The sequence below is a fragment of the Balaenoptera physalus genome (assembly GCF_965194825.1).
Source record: "Balaenoptera physalus genome assembly, chromosome: 20".
Lineage (NCBI taxonomy): Eukaryota > Metazoa > Chordata > Mammalia > Artiodactyla > Balaenopteridae > Balaenoptera > Balaenoptera physalus.
In genome coordinates this window covers 25,551,423-25,574,970 of record NC_138901.1, presented here as the reverse complement: position 1 = coordinate 25,574,970, position 23,548 = coordinate 25,551,423, and the positions used below count along the sequence as shown (strand labels likewise).

The 23,548-nt window shown below is 41.9% G+C and overlaps 1 protein-coding gene and 1 long non-coding RNA gene across 3 annotated transcripts in view; one reads left to right on the top strand and one right to left on the bottom strand.

Annotated features, from left to right (window-relative positions):
- Window positions 1-23,548, bottom strand: part of LOC309650459 — a 369,298-nt gene that overhangs the window by 242,435 nt on the left and 103,315 nt on the right. The gene's annotated exons all lie outside the window — the stretch shown is intronic.
- IGF2BP1 (insulin like growth factor 2 mRNA binding protein 1) overlaps window positions 15,203-23,548 on the top strand; it is a 45,994-nt gene continuing 37,648 nt past the window's right edge. For both annotated transcript variants that reach the window (XM_082441803.1, XM_082441802.1), the window contains exons 1-2: window positions 15,203-16,148; window positions 17,315-17,375. In XM_082441803.1, the coding sequence (XP_082297929.1) occupies window positions 15,974-16,148; window positions 17,315-17,375 (236 nt within the window). In that variant the 5' untranslated portion in view covers window positions 15,203-15,973. The remainder of the gene's footprint in view (window positions 16,149-17,314; window positions 17,376-23,548) is intronic.

Sequence of the window (23,548 nt, the reverse complement as noted above, 5' to 3'; positions counted from 1 at the left end):
TCTATTTATATTTATCTCAGTCCCTATCTCGCTGCAAGAGTAGAAACGGAGATGATGTTAGATATTGAAGGAGGATAATGCAAGTTAATGTCTCTGATATGCTACAAGACTAGCAGAGGACAGGTATCAGAATGAACTTCAGGGACTTCCCTGGGACCCCAGTGGTTAAGACTCCGCGCTCCCAATGCAGGGGGCCCGGGTTCGATCCCTGGTCAGGGAACTAGATCCTGCATGCCTCAACTAAGAGCCCGCATGCCACAACTAAAAAAGATCCCGCATGCCAGCAATGAAGATCCTATGTGCCACAACTAAGACCTGGCGCAGCCAAATAAAAAAATAAAATAAAATAAAAAAAGAATTGCATTCCAAGAGGGTACTTCCTTGGGTAGGCAGCAATACTGCATGGGAAGTATTTATACTAAAAAATGTTAAGATTGTTGTTTATCTGAAATTCAGATTTAAGTGAGCATCCTGAACTGTTGTTTGCCAAATTTGGCAACCCTACCTGGAAAGATTTTTAAAATCCTAGTGCCTCAGTGTCATTCCCAGAGACTCTGTTGTGTCATTTGTCTGGAGATTTTTAAAACCTTCTATTTTGAAATAAGTTAAAACTTACAGGGAAGTTGCAAAAATAATATGGAGAACTCCAATATACCCACAGATTCACCAACTTTCAACATTTTGCCACTTTTCTTCTATGATTCTATTATGTATCTTTTAAACATTTGAGAGTAGGTTATGTACACCATGCTCCTTTACCAGTTAATATTTTCACCCATATTTCCTACAAACAAGGATATTCACTTATCTAACCACAATAAGTACAGTTATGAAATTCGAGACATTTAACATTGATATAAATCATATAGTCCATATTACAATTTTTTCAGTTATCCCAATAACATCCTTTCAGGTATTTCTCCTCCATTCTTCGATCAGGTCCAGGCTCATGTATTGCATTTAATTATGTCTCTTTATTCTCCTTTAATCAGTTTCTCAGCCTTTCATTCTTTCATGATACTGACATTTTGAAGAGTATAGACCAGTTATGTTATAGAATGTTTCTCCATTTGGTTTTGTCTGAGATTCAGGTTATGCATCCTGACCAGAACACTAGAAAATGAAAGTGTGTCCTTTTTGAGGTATTGCACCTGGAGGAACAATGTGTCTGCCTTCCACCTTCCCATAATTGACGATAATTTTGATCACCCAAAGTTTTGTTGGATTTTCCCACTGTACAGTTACTATTTTTCTCCTTATAACTAATAAGCAATGTACACGGAGACACGTTAGGACAATGCACATACCCTCTTCCTCATCAGACCTACCCCACCCTCAGACTGATTTAACACCTTTGATGATTCTTGTGTGAACTTATTTTTACTATGATGATGGAAAATGGTCATTTTTCCAATTTACCACTCCCTCCACAGTGTTGGGATTTTTAAAATGGCATTGTTGAGGTAAAACTGACACATAATTAACTGCACATATTTAATTTAAAGTGTACAAATTGTTGTTTTGACATGTGTCTTCTCCCATGAAACCATCAGTCCAGCTAAGGTAAGGAACATATCTGCTGTTTTCAAAAGTTTCCTTGAGCCTCTCTCTCTTACTATTTACTCTGTCCAATCGCTGATCTGCTTTCTGTCACTGTAGATTGGTCTGTATTTTCTTGAATTTTATATAAATGGAATCATACAGTATGTACTCTTTTTGTCTGGCTTCTTTCATTTAGCATACTTATTTTGAGATTCAATTACATTGTGGCATGATGTTCATTCTTTTTTATTGCTGAGTAATATTCTTCGATCGTATGGCTATATTAGTTTGTTTATCCATTTACCTGTTGTTAGACATTTAGGTTATTTCCAGCTTTTGGCTATTACAAATAAAACTGCTATGAACACTTGTGGACAAGTCTTTGTATGGACATAATGCTTTTATTTTTCTTGGGTAAATACCTAGGATTAGGGTATATTTAACTTTTTAAGAAACTGCCAAACTGTTTTTGAAGTGGTTGTAACATTTTATATTCCCAACAGCTGTATGAAATTTTGAGTTCTTCCACCATCTTGCCAAAACTGGATATGGTCAGTCTTTTAAATTTTAGCCATTCTAATAAGTATGTAGTGGTACCTCATTGTGATTTTAATTTGCATTTCTCTGTTGGCTAATGATGTTGAGTATCTTTTCATGGGGTTATTTGCCATCTGTATATCTTCTTTGGTGAAATGTCTGCTCAAATCTTTTGCCAATTTTTGCGGGGAGGGGTGTTTGTTTTCTTGTTATTGAGTTTTGAGAGTTCCTTTGAGAGTTCTTTGGATAAAGTCCTTTGACAGATATATGATTTACAAAAATTTCCTCCCAGTCTGTGGTGTGTCTTTTTTTTTTTGCATTTTTATTTTCTATTTTTCTCTTCCAGTTTTAGAGGTATAGTGACATACAGCACTGTATAAATTCAAGGTGTCCAGCATAATGATTTGACTTACATACATCATGAAATGATGACCACAGTAAGTTCAGTGAACGTCCATCATCTCACAAAGATAGAAAATTTTAAAAAAAGAAAAAAATTTTTTCATTATGATGAGACTCTTAGGGTTTACTCTCTTAACCACTTTCATCTATAACCCACAGCAGTGTTCATTATGTTCATCATGCTGTACATGATGTTCCTAGCACTTCTTTCTCTTAAAACTGGAAGTTTGTAACTTTTGACCACCTTCCTCCAAGTCACCCTCCTCTCACCTCCTGTCTCTAGTAACCACAAATCTGATCTTTTTCTATGAATTTGTTTGTTTGTTTGAAGTATAATTGACCTACAACACTATATTAGCTTCTGGTACACAACATAGTGTTTCAATATTTCTGTACATTGCAAGATGATCACCACTGTGGCTTGTGTTTTCATTCTCTTAACAGTATCTTTTGAGAAGCAGTTTTTAAAAATTTTGATAAAGTCCACTTTATCAGTTTGGCTTTTTGTGAATTTTGCTTTTGGTGTTGTACCAAAGCTTTGCCTCACCTGAAGTCACAAGGATTTTCTCTTAGAATTCTTATAGTTTTTGGTTTTACAGTTAATTACATGACCTAAGTGGTTTCATTTAGGTATATGATTGAGTTAACTTTTGTATATAGGTTGGGGTATGGAAGGATATTTATTTTTTTGCATATGGATATTCAATTGTTCCAGCACCATTTGTTGAAAAGATTATCGTTTCCCCATTGAGTTGTCTTTTTTTAAAATTAATTAATTAATTTATTTATTTTTGGCTATGTTGGGTCTTCGTTGCTGTGTGCGGACTTTCTCTAGTTCCCATGAGCGGAGGCTACTCTTCGTTGCGGTGCGTGGGCTTCTCATTGTTGTGGCTTCTCCTGTTGCGGAGTACAGGCTCTAGGTGCGCAGGCTTCAGTAGTAGTGGCACGTGGGCTCAGTAGTTGTGGCTCGGGGGCTCTAGAGCGCAGGCTCAGTAGTTGTGGCTACAGCCTTAGTTGCTCCACGGCCTATGGGATCTTCCCAGGCCAGGGCTCGAACCCGTGTCCCTTGCATTGGCAGGCAGATTCTTAACTACTGTGCCACCAGGGAAGCCCCATTGAGTTGTCTTTACACCTTTCTATAAAATAAATTGTGGTACACGTGTGGGTTGCATTGAGATTTTTTTTTTTAATTTATTTTTGGCTGCGTTGGGTCTTCGTTGGTGCGCTCGGGCTTTCTCTAGTTGCGGCGAGCAGGGGCTATTCTTCATTGCGGTGCGCGGGCTTCTCATTGTCGTGGCTTCTCTTGTTGAGGAGCACGGGCTCTAGGTGCGCGGGCTTCAGTAGTTATGGCACGCGGGCTTCAGTAGTTGTGGCGCACGGGCTTAGTTGCTCCGCAGCACGTGGAATCTTCCCGGACCAGGGCTCAAACCCCTATCCCCTGCATTAACAGGCGGATTCTTAACCACTGCACCACCTGGGAAGCCCTGCATGGAGATTTTTAAATGCTCCACTGGTATAATGGCAAGTGCAAGGACTTGGGTCCGGGCATATCTGGGTTAGACTCCTGGTCTTGCTACCTATCAGTGGCCTAGCTGAGCTATAGAATAGAAACAATGATACTACCACCTCAGGGTATTTACCACATTTTACAATGTTCTCTCTGCATTTCTTCTTTCCTCTTCTGCTCTGCTCCCAGGCAAAGTGCTGGAATTAGGAAAGCTCGTCCTGACTGTTTCTCAAACCCTAGGGTCCTCAGATCCAGGGCTCTAAGAAGGAAGGAAGGAAGGTATAATGGGTGCAGTATATCCATGAACTATTTTCAGCCAGTTAGGACATCAAACCAATCAGACATTATTCCAGGCAAGGCTGTATGGGTAAATTCCAATGCCAAGTCCCTTTGCTTTTGGTGGAAATAGTATAACCTCTTGCCACTTGTGTGGAAGCTCTGCTTAGCCACTCAATATTTGATATTACTTGATCAATGGAATTTTTTGATAGGCAACGTTTTTCAAAATATTGGGCTCATGGGGGAATAATAAAGGAGATCTTAGGTGGTAAAAATAATGAAGCCACTCACTTAGAGACAGGAAGCAACATGGATCCTGCCATGTGGTTTCCAGTGTATTGAAGGACATGAGATCCCTCAGCAAGAAACTCCGAGACTAATGAGGAAGAAATAAGCTTCAGCCTTACGGGTTTCCAGTGAATGCAAATGAAAACGAAAATGACTCAAGCCTGGGAGTTGAAAGGAGCAATGTGTCTGCAAGATCCGGGACAGACTGGGCAGGTGTGAATCTGGGTGCTTGCTTCCTGTTGTTCACCAGCTGGTCCTAAGTTTTAGCACATACCACCTCAGTGTACTGTGAATACATGTATAATTAATCAGACCTTTAGCTAAAGTCAAGCCACATCCATGATGGATCAGGGTGAGTTGCAGTTAACCCTCAACCCTGACTGCTAATGGAAAATGAACTTCTGGCTGCATCAAATCTTGGAAGAGCGGATGAGCCAAAGCTATTCCCTATTTGACTTTTAAAGGTATTTGGGGATGATTAACTTGAATATTCCTTTTACCTTTTTTAAAAGTTTGTTGTAAAAATGTAATAGGCAGTCTAGAAATCTTGAAAATATAGCAGAGTCAAGAGACAGCAAAAGAGACAGGGGGGAGAGAAAGAGAGAGAAAGAGAGAGAGAGGGAGGAAACAGAAAGAAATCCACTCATATTCTCAAAACCAAAGAGTTATTGTTAGTGGTGATAATTTTGAAATGTATAGAAATATTGAATCACTATGTTCTGCACCAGGAACGAACATAGTGTTGTATGTCATTACTTCAAACAAACAAGCAAACTCATAGAAAAAGAGATCAGATTTGTGGTTACTAGAGATGGGGGGGTGAGAGGAGGGTGAATGGGAGGAAGGTGGTCAAAAGTTACAAACTTCAAGTTATAAGAGAAAGAAGTGCTAGGGATGTAATGTACAATGTGATTAATATAACTAACACTTCTGTGTGTTATATACGGAAGTGGTTAAGAGAGTAAATCCTAAGAGTTCTCATCACTAGGAAAACCAATTATTTTCTATTTCTTTAATTTTGTATCATATGAGATGATGAATGTTCGCTGAACTTGTAATCATTTCATGATGTGCGTTAAGTCAAGTCACTACGCTGCACACAAACTTATACAGTGCTGTATACCAACTATATCTTAATAAAACTGGAAGAAAAAAAGTATTGTTAACAATTTTTCCAAACTTTATTATTTCCATTAATTTTTATTATGAAATATTTATACTTAATGAAAATAATGCAAACTATACATGTACGGTTTCAAGAATAATAAAACAAACACTTGCATAGCCATGACTCAGATTAAGAACTAGGACATCCATTCCCAATATCTTTGAAGTGCCCTATGAGCCCCTCTACAATCATCCCTGTGCTACTTCCCAAAATTCACCACATTCTGGAAGTTTGCTTATCATTCTCTTTCTTTTCTTTAAAGTTTAACCTCTTCTGGATGCATCTCTAAACAATATATTGTTTAGTTTTGCATATTTTTTTGAACTTATATAAATTGAACCATAATGTGTATATTACTCAGTCTCTGTTTTTTTTCTTTTTTTCAATCGACATTACGAAATTCACCCATGCTGATACACGTTGCTAAAATTCATTCACTGTTACTGCTCACTAGTATTCCATTGCATAACTATACCTGGCTTTACTTACCCACTCTCCTGTTGATGAATATTTGTAGCGTTTCTAGGTTTTGTTGTTATAAACAACGCTGATGTAAAATATTCTTGCACATGTCTCTGGGTATCCACGGGATACCAAGAGTTGCTGTAAGGTAATTTCTAGTCTTTTATGCACATGTAGTTTTTTTTTTTCTTTCAACCACACAGACTATATGAGCACAAATACTCAATTTTGTGACATGCATTTTTTGTAAACTTCCCCCAAGTTTTTCTAAATTCTGTTTGAACATAATTTTTTTTGATGTTTTAACACAAATGTAGTTTTATTTTATTAAAGATTTATGCTAGTAACTGAGTTAAGAATTTGTATACTCAGGTAAAATAAGATAAAGGAGAAAATTCAAAATAGTAAGACATGTATTCAAGGAATTTTATACAAAATACTGAGTCCAAACAATATCCCCAAATTTAACTCTATAACAAATGCTAAATTATCTATTTTGGGGACTTCCCTGGTGGTCCACTGGATAAGACTCCACACTTCCAAGGCAAGGGGCACGGGTTAGATCTCTGGTCGGGGAACTAGGATCCCACATGCCGTGTGGTGCGGACAAAAAAAATAAAATTAAATAAATAATCTATTTTGTCAGTAAAACTAATATTACTGAGGTTACACTTTGAAATGATATTACCTCTGTTGTATTTAATTAAGGAAACAACATACAGGCATACATCCATTACTGTATTCATGTGACCAGTTTGTAAACTAAGCAGAGTGTAACATGAGATAGTTTTATGCCTCTCTAATCACAATCATCAGTGATGATCTATGGAATCTCATTTTCACATCACTTAATGAAAAACTGATCAAATTTAATAATTTCAAAATTTTTTATTTTAAAATTTAGTCTAGTTTAAAACTTTAATTTTAAACTCAATGTAAATCACATTTCTTCCTCTGCATTATATGTTCAGGCTTGATCTGGAACTCTTGACAGTTTATTGTGAAGGATGGTAGGAAATATAAAATATAGGTCAAGTGTACAATTTGATAAGTTTTGACACATGTATACACCCAGGAAATCACAACCCCATTCAAGAATGTGACTCAGAGAGTGTGGGATTTTGTGTACCTCCTTCAGGAGCAGAGTTTCTGTTTCTAACAACCCCCCAGCTCTCCCAAACACAAGCCCCACTGGTCTTGTTTGAACATAATTTTTAATGGCTACAGAATATTTTACTAAGTGGCTATGTTAAAGTTACTTGAAGATTCCACTACTTTTAAGCATTTATATTGCCAACATTTTTTTCTTGACACGCACATACACATCCTTGTTCATTGTTGTTTTTTTTTTAATTTCGAAAAAGATATTTTTTGCCTTCTTTAATCATGGTAAAATATATATAACATAAAATTTATAACTGTAATCATTTTAAGTGTAAGATTCAGTGGCATTAAGTACATTTACATTGTTGTGCAACGATCATACTATCTCAAAAACTTTCTTATCCTCTTAAGTTGAAACTCTGTAACCACAAAACATTAGCTACCCACCCCACCTGCTCCTCCCAAATCCTGGTACTTTCTGTCTCTGTGAATTTAACTATTCTAGGTATCTCATGTAAGTGAAATCATATATTTGTCCTCTTGTATCTGGCTTATTTTACTTAGTGTAATGTTTTTAAGGTTCATCTATATTGTAGCAGGTATCAGTATTTCATTTCATTTCTTTTTAAGGCTGAATAAAAAGTTATATTTACTGGACTTTTGGTAGAAGTGTTACTCAAAAGTGCAATTTCTTAGTCAAATGGTATGAATTTTGAAAGGCTTTTGTTGCTTTAAACTTGTTTTCCTCCACAGTTATATGGAATGTTTTATTTCACTATATTCTTGCTAGTAATGAGTATTATAAATTAAAACCAAAACAAAGCACTTTGCTATTTTCATGACCGGCTTAATTTTTTCTTTAATTTAACCTGCTATAAAAATTGGTTTGCCTTCTCCTTGAGGGTTCATAGCTGTATTGATAGCTAGGATATTCAATAAACATCTACTATGGGTGGGTGACTATACCAGACATTCTGGGAGAGAGTCACCAAGATGGAAGGCTGTCCTGGAGTGACATTTTTGCTTTGGATGACATACAAAATAACAAATCATTACATGGTTAATGGGGTGCTAGCTGCATTCCCAGAAGGAAGACCCTAAGAGGGCTCTTGGCAGGAGGTGCATGTAGACTGTCCCTTGAGATTGTCCTGCTGGCTGTGTGGCATCAAGGAAATCAGGATGACAGAGATGTGCCAACTAACTCTGATGGTTGCCAATGAGTGCCTGAAACCCTGAGCTGAGAATAATTCCGAGGCTATTCCTTTGACCAGAAATGGAGAGAGGATGTTCCTCAGTGGGCAATGGGTACTGTCATGGGCACAAGACTAGGGGGCGACAAGCCCAGAGATACCCCTTGGTTGCTATTTTTGATGTAGACCAATCAGTTTTTTGGATGGCTGCATTTACTTCTATTTCATCTGATGATTGTTGAGTATTGTATTTAAAAAAGAAAAGAAGAGGAGGGGAGGGGAGGGGAAATGAAAGGAAAGAAAAGAAGGAAGGAAGGAAGGAGGGGAGGGGAAGGAAGGAAGGAAGGAAGGAAGGAAGGAAGGAAGGAAAGAAAAAGCACTTACAGGCTGAGCACAGCATTTTATCTAATCACACTGACCTCATCTTCTTCTCAGGTAGTATGAAAAGATACTTATTTTATATATATATACACATATACATATATATACACATATACATATATATACATATATATACATATATATACACATACATATACATATATATATATCAGACACCTGTGTCTGACTCCCTGGGTGATAGTCTTTACCCCCAAGGATTTGAAACATAAAATGCTAATAACCAAATTAGTTATAAGCAACACAAGACACAGGAAAATGATACAAAGAAGTAAAAGTGTCTAGTGAATGTTCAGACAATACATGCTGGGAGTACAGGGCGGAGGAGCTCTGGGGTCTGAATTACCCTGGAGTTCTCCTCAAAGAGGTAACAAGTTTCCCGTTTTGGTGTATAAAATAATTCAAGCATCTCTGTATCCTTCCACTTCACCGGAAATAACAGTTTGAATGACAACAAGTCAGTGATAGTGGGAGAAGAAGAAGGAAGAGGGAAGGAGTGAAGAAAAGCATAGAAAGTTTGAATAGGTATACCGATTAAAAAGAGGAAAGAAATGGGTTGAGGGGCAGAAGAGTCAGAGAATAATAAAAGGGGGAAGAGAAGTAACAAAGAAAAAAGAAAAATTGAAAAGAGGGTAAAGGTAAAGGGGGAGGAGGAAAGGAATTGACAGTGTCGGGAGTAGGAAGAAAAATGGAGGAACAAAAGGAGAGGAGGGGGGAAGAAAAAGGGGAGGGGCGGGGGGAGGGGCGGGGAGGAAGAGGAAGATAGGGAAAGAGATCCTGAACCTCATTTCAAAGCAATTTAGAAATAACTCTAATATTGCTTCCTACACACTTTGTAAGCACATTTTAGAAATGAAAAGAAATTCATAAAAATTATTCAATCATTTACCATACACATGTTAATCAAATACTTTCCAGTTATGTTTAAGAATGGAAGTTGTGTTAATAATAATTCTTAAAAATTTTTCAGCATTTATGGGAGAAGTGTGTGGACCAAAACTCTTTCTAGATTGTTAACCCATGAAAATTGAAATCACTTTTAGAATTGTATCTCAATTTAGTTAAACAAACAGTTTTTTAAAAATAATATACTGTTAGGCTGGGTCCCTTTCCTTTTACAAAGGAAAGGTTTGTTTTACAAAGACAGATTAAGTGTTTTTAATGAGTATTGTGCTGATGAAATATTAGTGAAATAGTATATGTATTACTTTTTTCAACTTAAAAAAAAAAAATAGTAGCATCCCCTTTTAAGCACTCAGAAACATTTAAGACACCTCGTGAAAAAAAAAGTCCTAACTAGAAACAGGAGTAAAATCAATTAATTTTATCATCAGAAGTAAATTTTTAATGAAGCGAACAAAAATATTTTGCTTTCCAGATAGAAAAATTCTTTCAGTCTTAAAAAACATAGAAGTTATGCAGCTAAAGTCAAATTAACTCCATGCAGTTTGATGTTGTAACTGATTCATTTTGAATTAAAATCATTTAAATACCTAGAAGATATGTAGCTTTCAAGTACAAAATTGTCTTTTTACTATTCCCACTTAAATAATATTGAGGTATGTATTCCCTCACTTTTGTTGCTTTTTACAATTTATTTTGAAAAATAACATTTATTTCCTTGTCTTTTCTTCAATTGTACAATTTCCCCCCAAACAAACCAATAATCTATTTTACATTTTGTGCAAAACAGGGACTAAACAAAGTTGTTCATTATCTTTTAACCAAATGATTTTGGAGTGAAATGCAGTACTTGTAATCTGAGGAATGTTATCGACCATCTCTTTTACATGTGTCAATAGGGGCTAGTGTGGTGCAGTTTAATTGACTAACAAATTGAATTTGGAAACATCCATTTTTTTTTAAGTTAATAAAATAAATGATTCCCTGCCTTATGCAAGTTTCTACATTGCAAACCTGAGCCAAAACCAAAAATTGAGCAGTTTTGTCACACACATTGTGTGACCCATACAAAAACAAATGATTGTTCTTAAAGTTCTTTTTCCTCCTTGAATCTCTTCTATCTCTGGAATAAATACATTTCTATTTAAGGCTTTAAACATTGAACACTTTTAAATAATAATTTGAAGGAGGAAATTTCCTTTTCTGCTTATACTTCTCTTACATTTTATGAGTTATCTTAAACACATAGTTATCTTTATTTATTTGACAGGAGAAAATGCTGAATGTGCTTTAAAATTGGGACAAATTTACACTTTTTCAAAGTTTATAGGCAGTTAAAAGAACCACACCAAGACTTCAAGTTGCAGGAAGAAGTAAAATATCTGAAGACAATAACAATGAAAAACAAGCAAACAACAACAGAATAAACAAAAACCAAGCAAACAAAAGACAAATTCTTTCAAACACTTTGAAGTCAACGTGGCCATATGTCAGTAAATGTGAAATTTTCTTTTTCTATATTTCATAGAAACCATAAGTTTATTTCAATATTGATTACGATTCATTAGAAAACAAAAAATGGAAAAATTCTATTTTAATGTATTTTCCTCCTAACTGCTTTCCAGTTTGTGTGTGTGTCCTCTTTTTTGTAAAACATGTGACGCTTTTAAAATAGAAAGTCATTGATAACTGTTAGATTTAAAATGCAATATATATTTTGGGGATTTATCCAAAGGAGATAATCTAAAAGAGGAAAAAGTTATATGCCCTCAAATACCTATTCAGCACTACTAACAAAAGGAAAAAAAATTTGATGTAACATATATCTAAGAATAATGATTAATGATTAACTTACATCTATTGGGCTGATGAGAACATGCTGGCTAAAAATGATCATTATCAAAACTTGCAGGCAGCATGGGAAAATACTCATGGCACAACAGCAAGTAAAAAATCAAGATATACAAATAAGATGACAAAATATAAAACTATTACAAATGGAAAACGACTGAAAACAACTGAAAAGAAGTACTAAAATTAATTTTAAATTATATTTAAATTTTTTAAGTTGTTTTATTCTCTTAATTTTTTTTCTCTCTGCATGTATTTGTATGTTCACACTGAAGGAAAATGGATCAGAATCCCATCTTTAAAATGGAGTCAAGTTTCAGTGTTTCTGAATTCAGAGAATTGAATTATGTAACTAGACCAAACACTTCTCTAGGAAAAAATAGAGAAGAAGGAGGAAGGGGGGAGGAGAACAACAAGAAGTATAATGATAATACTTTTAAAAATCATTATTCTTAAAGAAAACAATTTATCCTGCAGCTATATTTTTAACTCTCACAAACTAAATTGAACTCTGCACTGAAGATTAAATTTTCCCAAAGAAGTTGTGTAGAAAAAAAATTATTAACAAATAAATGTTGACTAGTTGTCTTTAATTTTTAAAAAGCCAAAGAAAAGAATGATGATAAACTATGGAATCCCAAATCATCCCATTCCTATCCCTAACCTGGGAATGTGAGTCTTGACAAGAAATAACCCTTCTCTCAGGTTAATTTTAGAGCTGGACTCACTCAGAGGGGAGAGATGAAGCACCAATCAACATCATTCAGTCTCCCCAACCTCAGCCTAAAATAGCCAGGTCACTGAGGCAAAACTGATTTGGGGGCTAAAAGGGTCTGCATCTCAGCCCCAGCTGCCTCCTCTCTCTTGTGTTCTTGCAGCCTCTGACTATACACAGAAGCTCTTGGTGGGGGTGGGGGGAGGATTAGAATTCAGTGAACAGCTGATTTTTAAAAAGAACTAATCAGTTTCAATTTATCAGTAGTTGATAAATTTTTAATTTAATACATTTATATTTTTTCCTCTGTCATTTTAAAACATTAAAGAAACTGACTAATTTCAGCTAACATTTAGACTTCTATTTTTACATGGAAAAAATCTACATAAAAGTGAACCGAATTCAATTATTAACTTAAATTTGTTTCCCTTTGAATTTAGGATAGGAAAAGGTGGGCTGCATTTTACAGGCGTCTAGAGATCTGAATGAAGATTTTTGTGGGGTGTAACTTGCTTTTGTCTTAGGAATAAAGAGATAGAGTAGTGGACATGTTCCCCAGGGAGAAAACCTGAGAGGTGCTTCTATTAATTCCTAAAGATTTAAATTAAATGAAGCAAACAGCACTTAAAAGTTTCTGGGAACTGGAATGCCCTCCCAAGTACCCTCTTTCTTGTTCCCAGATGTAACAGAAAAGGTTTCAGGAGATCGGGGTTCCTATATAGGGAAAGGCCAAGGAACACAACAGCCTTTCTGAGACCATCTTTTAGCCCTTTCAAAAGTACACACACAGCACCAAGAAGAGTCCCCGGGCAACAGACCCACACATTCTCGCCAAGATAATTTTTTTTTTCCCCTGGCCTCTTAATTTTCCTCCGAATGTTCTTTGCTCTAGTACAAAGAACATTTGTATTAGCTTGCTTTTCAGTTAAGAAATTGTTTATTGAATACCTACTATGTGGCAGGCAGTTTCCAGCTCGTTGGTTTGTTTAAAATTGTTTATGGTCAAGAGCTGACTGAATATTAAGAGTCAGAAACAGGGAGCAGAGTCGGAGGAGGTGTGGGGGGTGGAATAGAGATATCGCCCACCTTCTTGGAGAGAAAACATTTTTCGTCTGCTCAGCAACTGATGGCTTATAGTATTTTAATTTCTGCAGACCCATGGAAAGAAAAAATATCACAAAAGTAAAAATCCGACAAACACGTGGCTGGCAAGAACAAAACGCGGATTTGGAGGGTGGGTTTTGAAGGTGGTGGAGATGGAGAAACCGAGTTGGAAGCCCTCCCCCATCCCCACCCCCAAGCCCCATTTCTTTTCAGCGCGCGGGGAAAACGGGGAGGGGGACAAAGGTGGAGCGTGCAGTTCTTTAACTCCTGACTTTTGAACGGTAGAAAATCTTCTGCCAGAAGGGCGGTGCGCCGAAGTCGGAGTCGGCTCACTGACTCTGCAAACACAAAATAATAACAAGAAAAAAAAAAAAATCTAAGGCATTCATATCGGTGCAGCCAACACGTGTTGCGGAGTCGGCCCGGGCCGCAGGCGACTGAGACAATGGGGTCGGGGACCGGGAAAGGGAGAGTGACCCCCTTCCTCACCTGCCCTCGCAGCACGCGTGCCCGCGACAGAATTATTTCTCCCTCCCGCAGAACCCAGAGCAAAACCCCAGCTTCCGCCCAGTTCGAGGAGACTCTGGTATGACTGGGGGTCCACCCCCGCCCCGCTCCCTGGTTCGCTGGTTAAGGGGGCTCCAGGGTCCCCTGGCCGCGCTCTCCACCACCCGCTGGCGCCATCCCAGCCCCCGCCGCTAGAAACTCGTTGGCCTCGCTCGCCCCTCGGCCTGGGATCCCGGGTGCTCGTGGACCGCACGCCCGGCTCTGCGTAGCGTAGCCGGGACTCCGAAACGCGCGGCCAACTGCCCCCTCCCCCACCGCCGAGACGGGGTGCGACCGCCCACGTGTCGCCCCTTGCCCAGTCGGGTCCGTCCCTCGGGTTCCCGGGGCTAGAAGATCCGGAACGAGTTGGTCAAAGGCGAGGGAAGGGACCAGGGCGGATCCGCTTCCCCCCTCCCCAGGCGGGCGGGGGAGGGGCCGCCGCCCCCTCCTCCGAGCACAGCTCCCGCCCCTCGCTTCCCCGAGCGCGGAGCGGAAATTACCCCCTCCCCCTGCGGGTCTGACCTGGGGACGTGGGCGGGGCTTAGAGCTCGGCCCCCGGCCCTCGGCGCCTCTCCCGCCTTCCCGCCGGGATCCAAATCCCGCACCCCAAACAAAGTTCCGAGACCCGAACCCAGCGCTGGGAAAGCTGCCGTCGCTGTCGCGGGTGGGACGGGGGGAGGGTACTCCACCTGTCTGCCCCCGCGCCAGGGAGGGAGAAAGGGATCATTTAGATCTCCACCCTGTCACTCCCTGCCTGAGACCTCCCCCTTCGGTTAGCCCGGGTCCGCTCACGCGACCACTCCTCTTCCTTCTCTCCACCCCTCCCTCTCTCTCGGGGTCATCTTGGGCCGGATCCGCGCTTTCCCCCAGGACCCCGAGACGTTATAGTTCAACAGCCGAACCCCCGGTATGAACCCCGGGGGAATCCCGAAACATGATTTCCTGTGGATCCCTGGTTTCCAGCCACGATCCCCCGTGTTTCCAGCTTCACAGTCCCGCGCTCGCAGGGCCCCTCGATCCTGTATCCCCCGAGGCGAGGGAGTCTCCTAGCGCTGAGGCTGGGAAGGCCGAGACCCCCCCTCCCACTTAAAGATCTAGGGGAATAGCGCTTTTCTTCTGAAATCACCGGCTCGCGCGACCCCCTCTTGAAGACCCCAGAGTCCTCGGCTTCTCTTTGTCTCTCTCGGCCGTCCCCCGTCTGTCAGTCGCTAGCAGTTAGCTGGGGTAGGGTGGGCTAACTCCCCCCACTCCCGACCACTCGAATAAAAAATAACCGCACATTTTATCCAACCCATTAAGAGGTGGGAGATTCTGGGCCGGACCACTCTCCCCCCAGCTAGGGCCCGGGTAGGGGGATGGGTGGGGGGCGGGGCGCCTCCCTAGGGGCCAGATTCTTGCAAGGGGGAGGGGGCAAGTAGAGCTTCGGGAAAACAGCCCCCACCCGCCCAACTTACCCGGGGGGTGAGTTGAGAGGCACCCTCCCCCCCCCCCCCCCCGCCGGGAGTTTGGTGGGCTGGGCCGGCTTGGAGGGCCCAAGGGCCCGGAGGCGTCGGGGGTCTTCCCCTGCAGGGTGGGTGGGGGCTTTCACCACGTGGCTTCGCCTTTTTTTTTTTTTTTCCGCTCCATTTTTTTTTTTTCAAGTCGATTTTATTTAGAGGCGGCGCCAGGGCGGCCGCGGAGAAACGTGACACACCAGCCCGCTTGGAGGGGTTTCGGACAGAAGGGAAGGAGCCGAGCCGCGTCGTCCGCCTCCCAGCGCGCCGCGGGCACTTCTCCCGGGCCTCCCCGAACTCTCCCGCGACCTCTGCGCGCCCTCCGGCCGCCTTCCCCTCCTCGGCTCCGGACAACTTCAGGGGTGGGGTGCAAAGAAAGTTTGCGTCTGCTGCCGCCGCCTCCCGCCTCGGCCTAGGAGGCTCGCCGCCCGCGCCCGCCCGCTCGGCCTTGCCCAGGACTGCGTCCTGCCCGAGACCGCCACCATGAACAAGCTGTACATCGGCAATCTCAACGAGAGCGTGACCCCCGCGGACTTGGAGAAAGTGTTTGCGGAGCACAAGATCTCCTACAGCGGCCAGTTCTTGGTCAAGTCCGGCTATGCCTTCGTGGACTGCCCCGACGAGCACTGGGCGATGAAGGCCATCGAAACTTTCTCCGGTAAGAGTGCACCCACCTCCCCGGAAAAAGCACCGCGAAATGCCTGAACAACGGGGACCTGCTCCTCCTCTTTCCTTGCCCGCCAACTCCTCTCTGCCCCCCGCCTGCGGGGCTTGGCCTCGGTACCGACTCCCATCCACCTTCTCCGACGCCCCCTCCGTCCCCCCGCTGGCCCCTCGCGCGGAAATATTCGGCTTTCCTCGCCCCTTCCTCCTAGCCCGAGATGAAGAGCTGGAGGCTTTAGTGAGGTGATCTTCCTAGCCTCCCACCGACGGGGCGGGAGCCCATGTTGGCAGGAGTGGGGGGGGGCTCGCCACCGAGGCCAACTCAGTCTGGGCGCCCTACGTCAGTCCCTCGGTGTCCGAGGCTGGACGCCCCCACCCCGTGCGCACCCCCTCCCCTTCCTCCGCCGTAGGCCTTTCCGGGCTGGGAAGGGGTCCCCGCTCCGCTCCCGACCTCCAGGGTTTCCGTGGGGACGGCAGCCTTCGGGCCTGACCTGAGAGGAGCGGGGTCCCGCCTACCGCCCAGGGCCCGGGGCTTGAGCCATTTTGATTTGAAAGTGGGGCGTGAGCGGGGTGGCGCGGCGGCGGCGGCGGCGGCGGGTCGCCATGCTGCTTCCCGAGACGCCCAGGCTGGGCCGAGAGGCGCGCGCCGCGGCCGCCGGGGACCCTTCCCGCGGGGCCCAGCTCCGCTCCCCCGGACCTCGCCTCCCGGCCGGCCCCGACAGGTGACCACCCCGCCGCCCGAAGCCCTTCTCCCTGGCTTGACAGGAAAATAAAGTTTCATTCTGCAGCCCCACCCCCACCCCCTGCCACAGACTTTGGGAGAAACGGGGAGCCCTTTCTCGGCCCCTTCTCCCCACATCTGGGAGCCGTAAAGGCAGCCGGCCCTCACGGACGCCCTCGCACTTCCCCCAGAGCCGTCCACTACTCGGCTACCTCAGTGAGAGAACAAAACAAAAATTCAGAAAACACGATAATGAATTTAGAGAGTCCACCATTCCCCAGGCGACCTTTTCGCATCCGGCTGCGGAACCCACTACCTGGATTCCTAGGAAGATCTCAAATCCCAGTAACTCCTGAATTACCCTGATTTCTCCTTTTTTTGCCGCCCCCCCGCCCTCCCCGTCCAAGCTCTCATGTTGTCTTTTTCAATTTAATCTTTAGGGAAAGTGGAGCTGCAAGGAAAACGCCTAGAGATTGAACACTCCGTCCCCAAAAAACAAAGGTAGGAAAGAGCTCTTCTCTGTGGAGGGGGTCAGCCTGGGGGCGCTGAGAGGCTGTGTTCAGGGGTCCATAGTGTCTCCAGTGGAAGAAACCCATTACTGGCCTTCCCACCCCCAACTCCGGATGTTGGGGGCAGGGAGGGAAGATTGGCTAAGATCTTGTAATGGGTGGTTTACAGCTTGTAAAAAAAAAAAAAAAAAGCTGAGGCTGGGGTGGGCTAGGAGATGTTACTTGGAGAAGTAAAAGGGAGAAAAATCAATAGAGGAGAAACCTTGTGGAGTTTGTTCAAGGTGTGTGGGACCATTTTTGCGGGGAAGCTAAAAATCTTTAGAGAGTTGAGACTCATGGACATTCAGCAACTTTATGGCAGGACTGTTTTTCCCCCCCTTCCCTCACCATAATTCTTAAGTGGATTGGGAGGGGGTACCCTTTGACTCTCTAGGGGAAGTGGAATGAATTCCTGCCCCCCAAAGAATTCTGTGCTTGTGCTTTATTTATATTTCTGCAACAGGCAAGGACATTATTTTTTTCACAGACACCTACCTCTAGTCCCTCCCATCACACATCCTCCCCTCCCAACTGGATTTTGCAAATATGCTTTGGCTGTACTATCCTTTCTGAGCCCCCCACCCCCACTCCTTCAGTCCATTGTTGCAAGGGGACCGACCATCTGGGGTGAGAGCTTTGTGTTCAGGCTGTGAGCTGGGGCTCTTTGGAGGGTCTAGAACTCCCTGGATGAATGGTGTGTGTGTGTGTGTGTGTGTGTGTGTGTATGTGTGTGTGTGTATGTGTGTGTGTGTGTGTGAAAGAGAGAGAGACTGTGTTCCAATACCTTCCTATTCTCACTTCAGCAAAGAGGGTAACTCTTATCATGTTATCCCCAAAGCTGATTCATGGTTCAAATCTTTCATTGAACTCTGGCTGGGAAGTATAAGGGCAGAGTCTTTCTGCTTTCTCAGACCTGACTTTAAACATGTTGACAGTGCAGAGTTTTCTCTCATGTTGCAGCCCCCAGTAAATCTTTGATCTTCTCCTCGCTTTCTCCCCTCATTTCAACTGGAAACTTGCTGCATTTTAGAATAGTTCCTGGCCTTTTCTGGGTGGGAAGGTGGAGGTGGGTGGCTCTGTTTTTCTGAAGGCAGTTAAGAGAGTCTAGAAAGTTTAATGTGAGAAAAATCTTTCAGTGGTTTAGCTTGAGATATTTAAGTAACTTGGAACTATTGTTTCTATAGATGATCAATATGGCTTGTAACTATGTTTATAGAGCTTGTGATTTAACCTCAAGTGCTTGAAATACTCTGTTATTGGAAAGGCAATTAGAGTTAGGAGTAAAGAGGCAATAAAATCGGAAGAAAGGGAAAAAGTCTTATTTATTATTTGGAAGCATTTCCTGGAGATGGGAATGAGAGAACTATGTACACTGACATCAGTAGATCTACTGAGAAGATAGGGGATATTTGAACTGAAAGCTGAGTGTTTGAAACATGTTGATGAACAATAACCAGAATAACTGGAATTCTGAAATATATGGAATTTTTTTCTTTTGCTCTAAAGGATGGTTTAAATTTTAAAGGGAATGAAGTGATAAGCAAGAAAATAGCAAAATGTGATGAAATGGAACCCACAACATTTATATTTTAATTTTCATGGTGCTCAGTGTTTATGGATCTTTTCCCCTAAGCCATCTACTTGCTTTAAAGCCATTTTTAGGCTCCTTCTTGTTCCCTCCAAAATGTATTACTGAGGGCTCCTTTCAGTTGGGAAGGGGTGGGGTTTGTGAGGAGTGGGTACAGAATCTTCCCTTCCACACCCATATTCAATCTTTTGTGTATTCTCTCCCCCTTCCTGAAATAATTTTTGAGCACAAACATTGAGTCAGTTGTGTTTTATTTTTTTCTCTGAGTGGTGGTAAGGCACTTCATTTTTCTAGAGTGAATCAATTTTTGAAGTTTTAGGATTTAAAAAAAGAAAGTTTGTTTTCATGAAGTCAGTTTGCTCTATCATTTTGTGTTCTTTGAGGAAGCATGTTGTGGTATGTGTTTTTAGTCTGTCTGAAAGTATTTATTCAGTTGGTTTGTTCCTGGCTTTTTCAGTCTCATGGATGTATAGAACAGGAACTAGTTAATTAACTATGACTAATATATTTTAAGCAAAATGAACAATGGTGCATATATATATTTTGTGTGTGTGTATATATATTGTTTTCACTATTTAAAATAGAGGAGAACTCTTCTTGATGTACTCAGTTCCAAATGAATTATGACTTTTTAAACATTTCTAAGAGATTCATAAAAACCTGGCAACCTAAATGTTCCTTTTTTTTTTTTTTTTAAGAGGGGGGTTATCGAGAAAAAGCTACAATATTTTTTAGCAGTTATTAACTCTGAGTAACTGATTTTGAAGTATTAATATATTTTGTTTTAACCTTGTCTCTATTTGCTAAATATAATTTATTCCTTTTTAAGAACTCAAGAGACTGAACATTAAGTTGAAAAACTGAAAACATTAAGTTGAATTTTTAAAATGGGCGGTGTTAAATTTCTCTGAGATCACCTTCCCAAATACTCTCTTAGTCAGTGTTGGAATTTTGGTCAAGAGTTTCAGCTTATTGTTGAGAATTTGTATATATTCACTGTCAAGTATTAGGACAAAGGAGGAAAACCAAAAGCATTTTAAAGACAGTTGTGGAAAGGATTTGTATGTGTTTTTTTGTTTGTTTGTTTTAATTTGAGACACTTGAGTAGTTAAGGTAAAGGGGTATCATGTTAGTGAGGCTTGGGTATTTGGGGAGAAAATTCCTTAAAAGGGAATTAAATTTTTGTTTCATTTGCCACTGTGTGTGCCTTTTTCTAGAGGAATGTGGCCTAAAGATAGCATACCTCCTGTCCACTGGTGTCATCAAAATAAAAGTTGTTGCTGTTAAGAAAAAAAGTGAAGAGATGTACTGCATTTCTCTAGGTGAAATGTGTTCAAGTTAAAGACTTTGATTTCCTTAGGCAGATTAATGGTTGTTTTCTCTGACTTAAAATGAGGTGGGCTAATAACACTTTCCCTTAAATTTCTAACTATCAAAAAGCACACAGAAATTGGTCTCCTAGCCCTATAAGTGTGAGAACTCTCAGAAGAGAAAGTATTCAAACTTAATTCTGATTTTATGGTTTAATTTTCTAAAGTTAGTTGCTTTAGAAATCTCTGCAAAGGGATGTCTTGTAAGTGGCAGAAATATTTTTAAGTGATTTGCGGAGACTGAAGAAATAATTGGATCACTAAATGTTTTAAAAACAGACAAAAATTTTGCCTTCAGAAATGGGTTTGCCTTTAAGGAAAATTGTTCTTATGGGCTGAAAATTAAGTATGGGGGTTGTTAAGAAACAAGGGAATGTCTTTAAAAAACAACTATAAAGGAGGACAAGTACTAGGGTAGGAGTACTTGCAGGCACTTTTGCCTTAGTGGTTATGGTTGAAAGATACGTCTGACCAGATATTCAACTAGTAAGTTCAAAGTAGAAACGGTTTGTGACACTTTTAGCAAAAAGGTTTTCTTACTAATATCAAGTTTTTGAGTTTTAAATAAGTTGATTCTTAATTTTTCTGCGCTGTTTGGAGGAAAGGTGGAAATCAATTCACTTTCTCCATTTTAATTTTCACCTAGAAAATAATGTTTACAAATTCATAAATTAAGTTTTTTTCACTGCTAGAGAAATCTTTAACTTGTTATTTAGTGCTCAGTATTTCAAGGTGACTTTCCTAAAGACAGTGGTATATGACTATCCTTTGGAAGAGTTGTAGGTTTCCAGAACACTTTATTTTCTAACCCAAAGTAGAAAGATGAAATTTTACTCCAGTGGTTTCCCAGATGGAGAACTTTTGAGTAAAGAGGGGGAAGAACTGTAATTCCCATCACTAATTTATTCAAAGTATAGTTAACTGTTTCAAATGTGAAGTTTTAATGGCATAGATTTTGCTGGAACAAGAGCAAAACATTCTTTCTTGTAATTATGTTTTAGAGACAAAGTACATGACATTACCATTGGAAGAATCTTGATTCACAGGTCCAGAGCTTCTAATCTTTTAAAATTACCTTAATATATGTCATTTGAATCATATTTTATTGTTTGGGTACTTTTAAGGCTTATTTTTTGAGCTTATTTATTCTATAATGTGTAACATCCAGTTGACAAAGATACCATTGAGATTGGCTAGTGAGTATAAAATTTTAAAACATTAAAATTTTAGTTACGTGAAAAGAGGGAGACCTAAGTGCTATTTGTAGAAGTCTAAGTAAGGGTTTTTGTGTTGAAGAAATATGTATTGGTTGTACCTGTGTTGATTGTCGTGTGTGGGGGGGGTGGTAGTGTTGGTGATGTTGTTATTAGAATAAATGTATGAAGCAAAGGCGTTTGAAGAACAGACATTTTGCCAGCTGTTAGAATTTAAATACAGTCTTGTTCGCTCCCCATCCTCTTAAAAGATTCTTAAAATGTGGCTAATGCCTTCCAGAGAGTGCAGCTTAGATTTTGGGATGGGAGTGTTTGGGAGAGAAAAGAGGAGGAGGGAAAAAGCAGCAGGGGAGACTGGAAAAATCAGACGAGTTAGTCCTGGGTTGGAAATTCCAGACGGGGGAAAAAAAAGAGAGAGAGAGGGAGAGAGAGAGAGACAGAGGGAGGGGGGGGGGAGAGAGAGAGAGAGAGAGAGAGAGGGAGAGGGAGAGGGAGAGGGAGAGGGAGAGGGAGAGGGAGATGGGGGTTGGGGTGGATTGCCCGCTTCCCTTTTAAAGAGGAGCGGCTGGAGGCGCACAGCGACCCACGGGAGAGGGGGTCGCAGACACCAGGTTTAGAAGACGGGTGGTAGATTCAGCCCAGGGCAAGGCGATTTTTGCTTTCGGAGTTGCCTGCCTTCCCTTCGCTTTTTCAAAAAACAGAGAAAGTCGCGGCGGCGCTGGAGGCGCTTCCTGGAGAGCCCGCGCCGGCCCCGCTGCCCTTCCCCGCCCGCCGCAGACCAAGCCCAGCCCCGGCCTCGCAATCTCTGCCCGCTCCGCGCAGGGGCCCTCGCCTGCCTTTGAACCAGCCCCTGCCCGGGAACATCCGCAGGCCTGGGTCTCCGACGAGGGCTTCCTTTCCCAGGGTCCCGAGACCCCTGGCTGCGGCGCGCCGGCCCACAGCCTCGCCTTCGTTCTGGGAGCCCCCAGATCCCAAACCTCCCCGCGGCTTCCCCAGCCTTCCCCACTGGGAGAGGTCCCAGGCCCCGCGGTGCAGACCTTCCAGCGCCCGCGCTGTCTCAAGACCTTTACATTCTAAGGCAAGAGCTAAAGGCTGGAGGGTGATTGTGGAGTGAAGAGTCAGGGGAGGGAGGAAAAAAGCAGGTCAGGGGAAAGTAAGAGGGGAGAGGTGGAGAGAAAATGGAAGTGCATGTTAGCTGTTGCCCTCTCCCAGGAGCTGAGGCCCCTTGGCCATGGGGCATAGAACCTTGGAGAGTTAACAGCGTCGCATAATCTGTAATCTTCAGTAGATGGACTGTGTGTCCCCATGTCCCAAAGGCTGACTGAAACAATAACAAAGGGAGTAATAGTAACCAGAGGTTCTATGATGGGTTTTATTTATGTTGTAAAAGATTGACAACGGGTCTTCCAGTTGGCCACTGGCGAGGCTTTGAAGATCTTTCTCAGGGTCTCAGCCAGTGTTTGACTCCATGTTAATGTCAAATTTGCATAATACCATTTCCACCTGTGCCCAGTCCACACCTTTTTAAATGTCTGTCAAAACAAAAAAGAAAAGGTCTCTTCTCAAAAAACGTGGAATCAAAATGTATGCTTTTTTGGTTATTGATAAAAGTTTGATTTAGCTAGAAAATGATCAACCAGGAGAGCGCCTGTGACAACACAAACCGTTTCAAGGGCGCATCGCCAGCAGGGAGATGTCCAGTCCCCAGTTTGTTAACTGCATTCTAGTAGAAGAACTTGAGTTTGTTTAAAGGGGGCTCTGTACTTTTTAGTGGGTCCAAGGGGTCATCCTAGTATTGAACAAGCAGAGCCAGCTTTGTAAGACCTCCTTCTCCTTTGCAGCCAGTAGGTTTGCAATAAATAGTCATGGAATGAAGGAACAACAGGCTGGAACAAGCTTTCACCCTAAACGCAGACTGCTGAAATAAAACGTGTGTTGATTATGGGTAAATCAC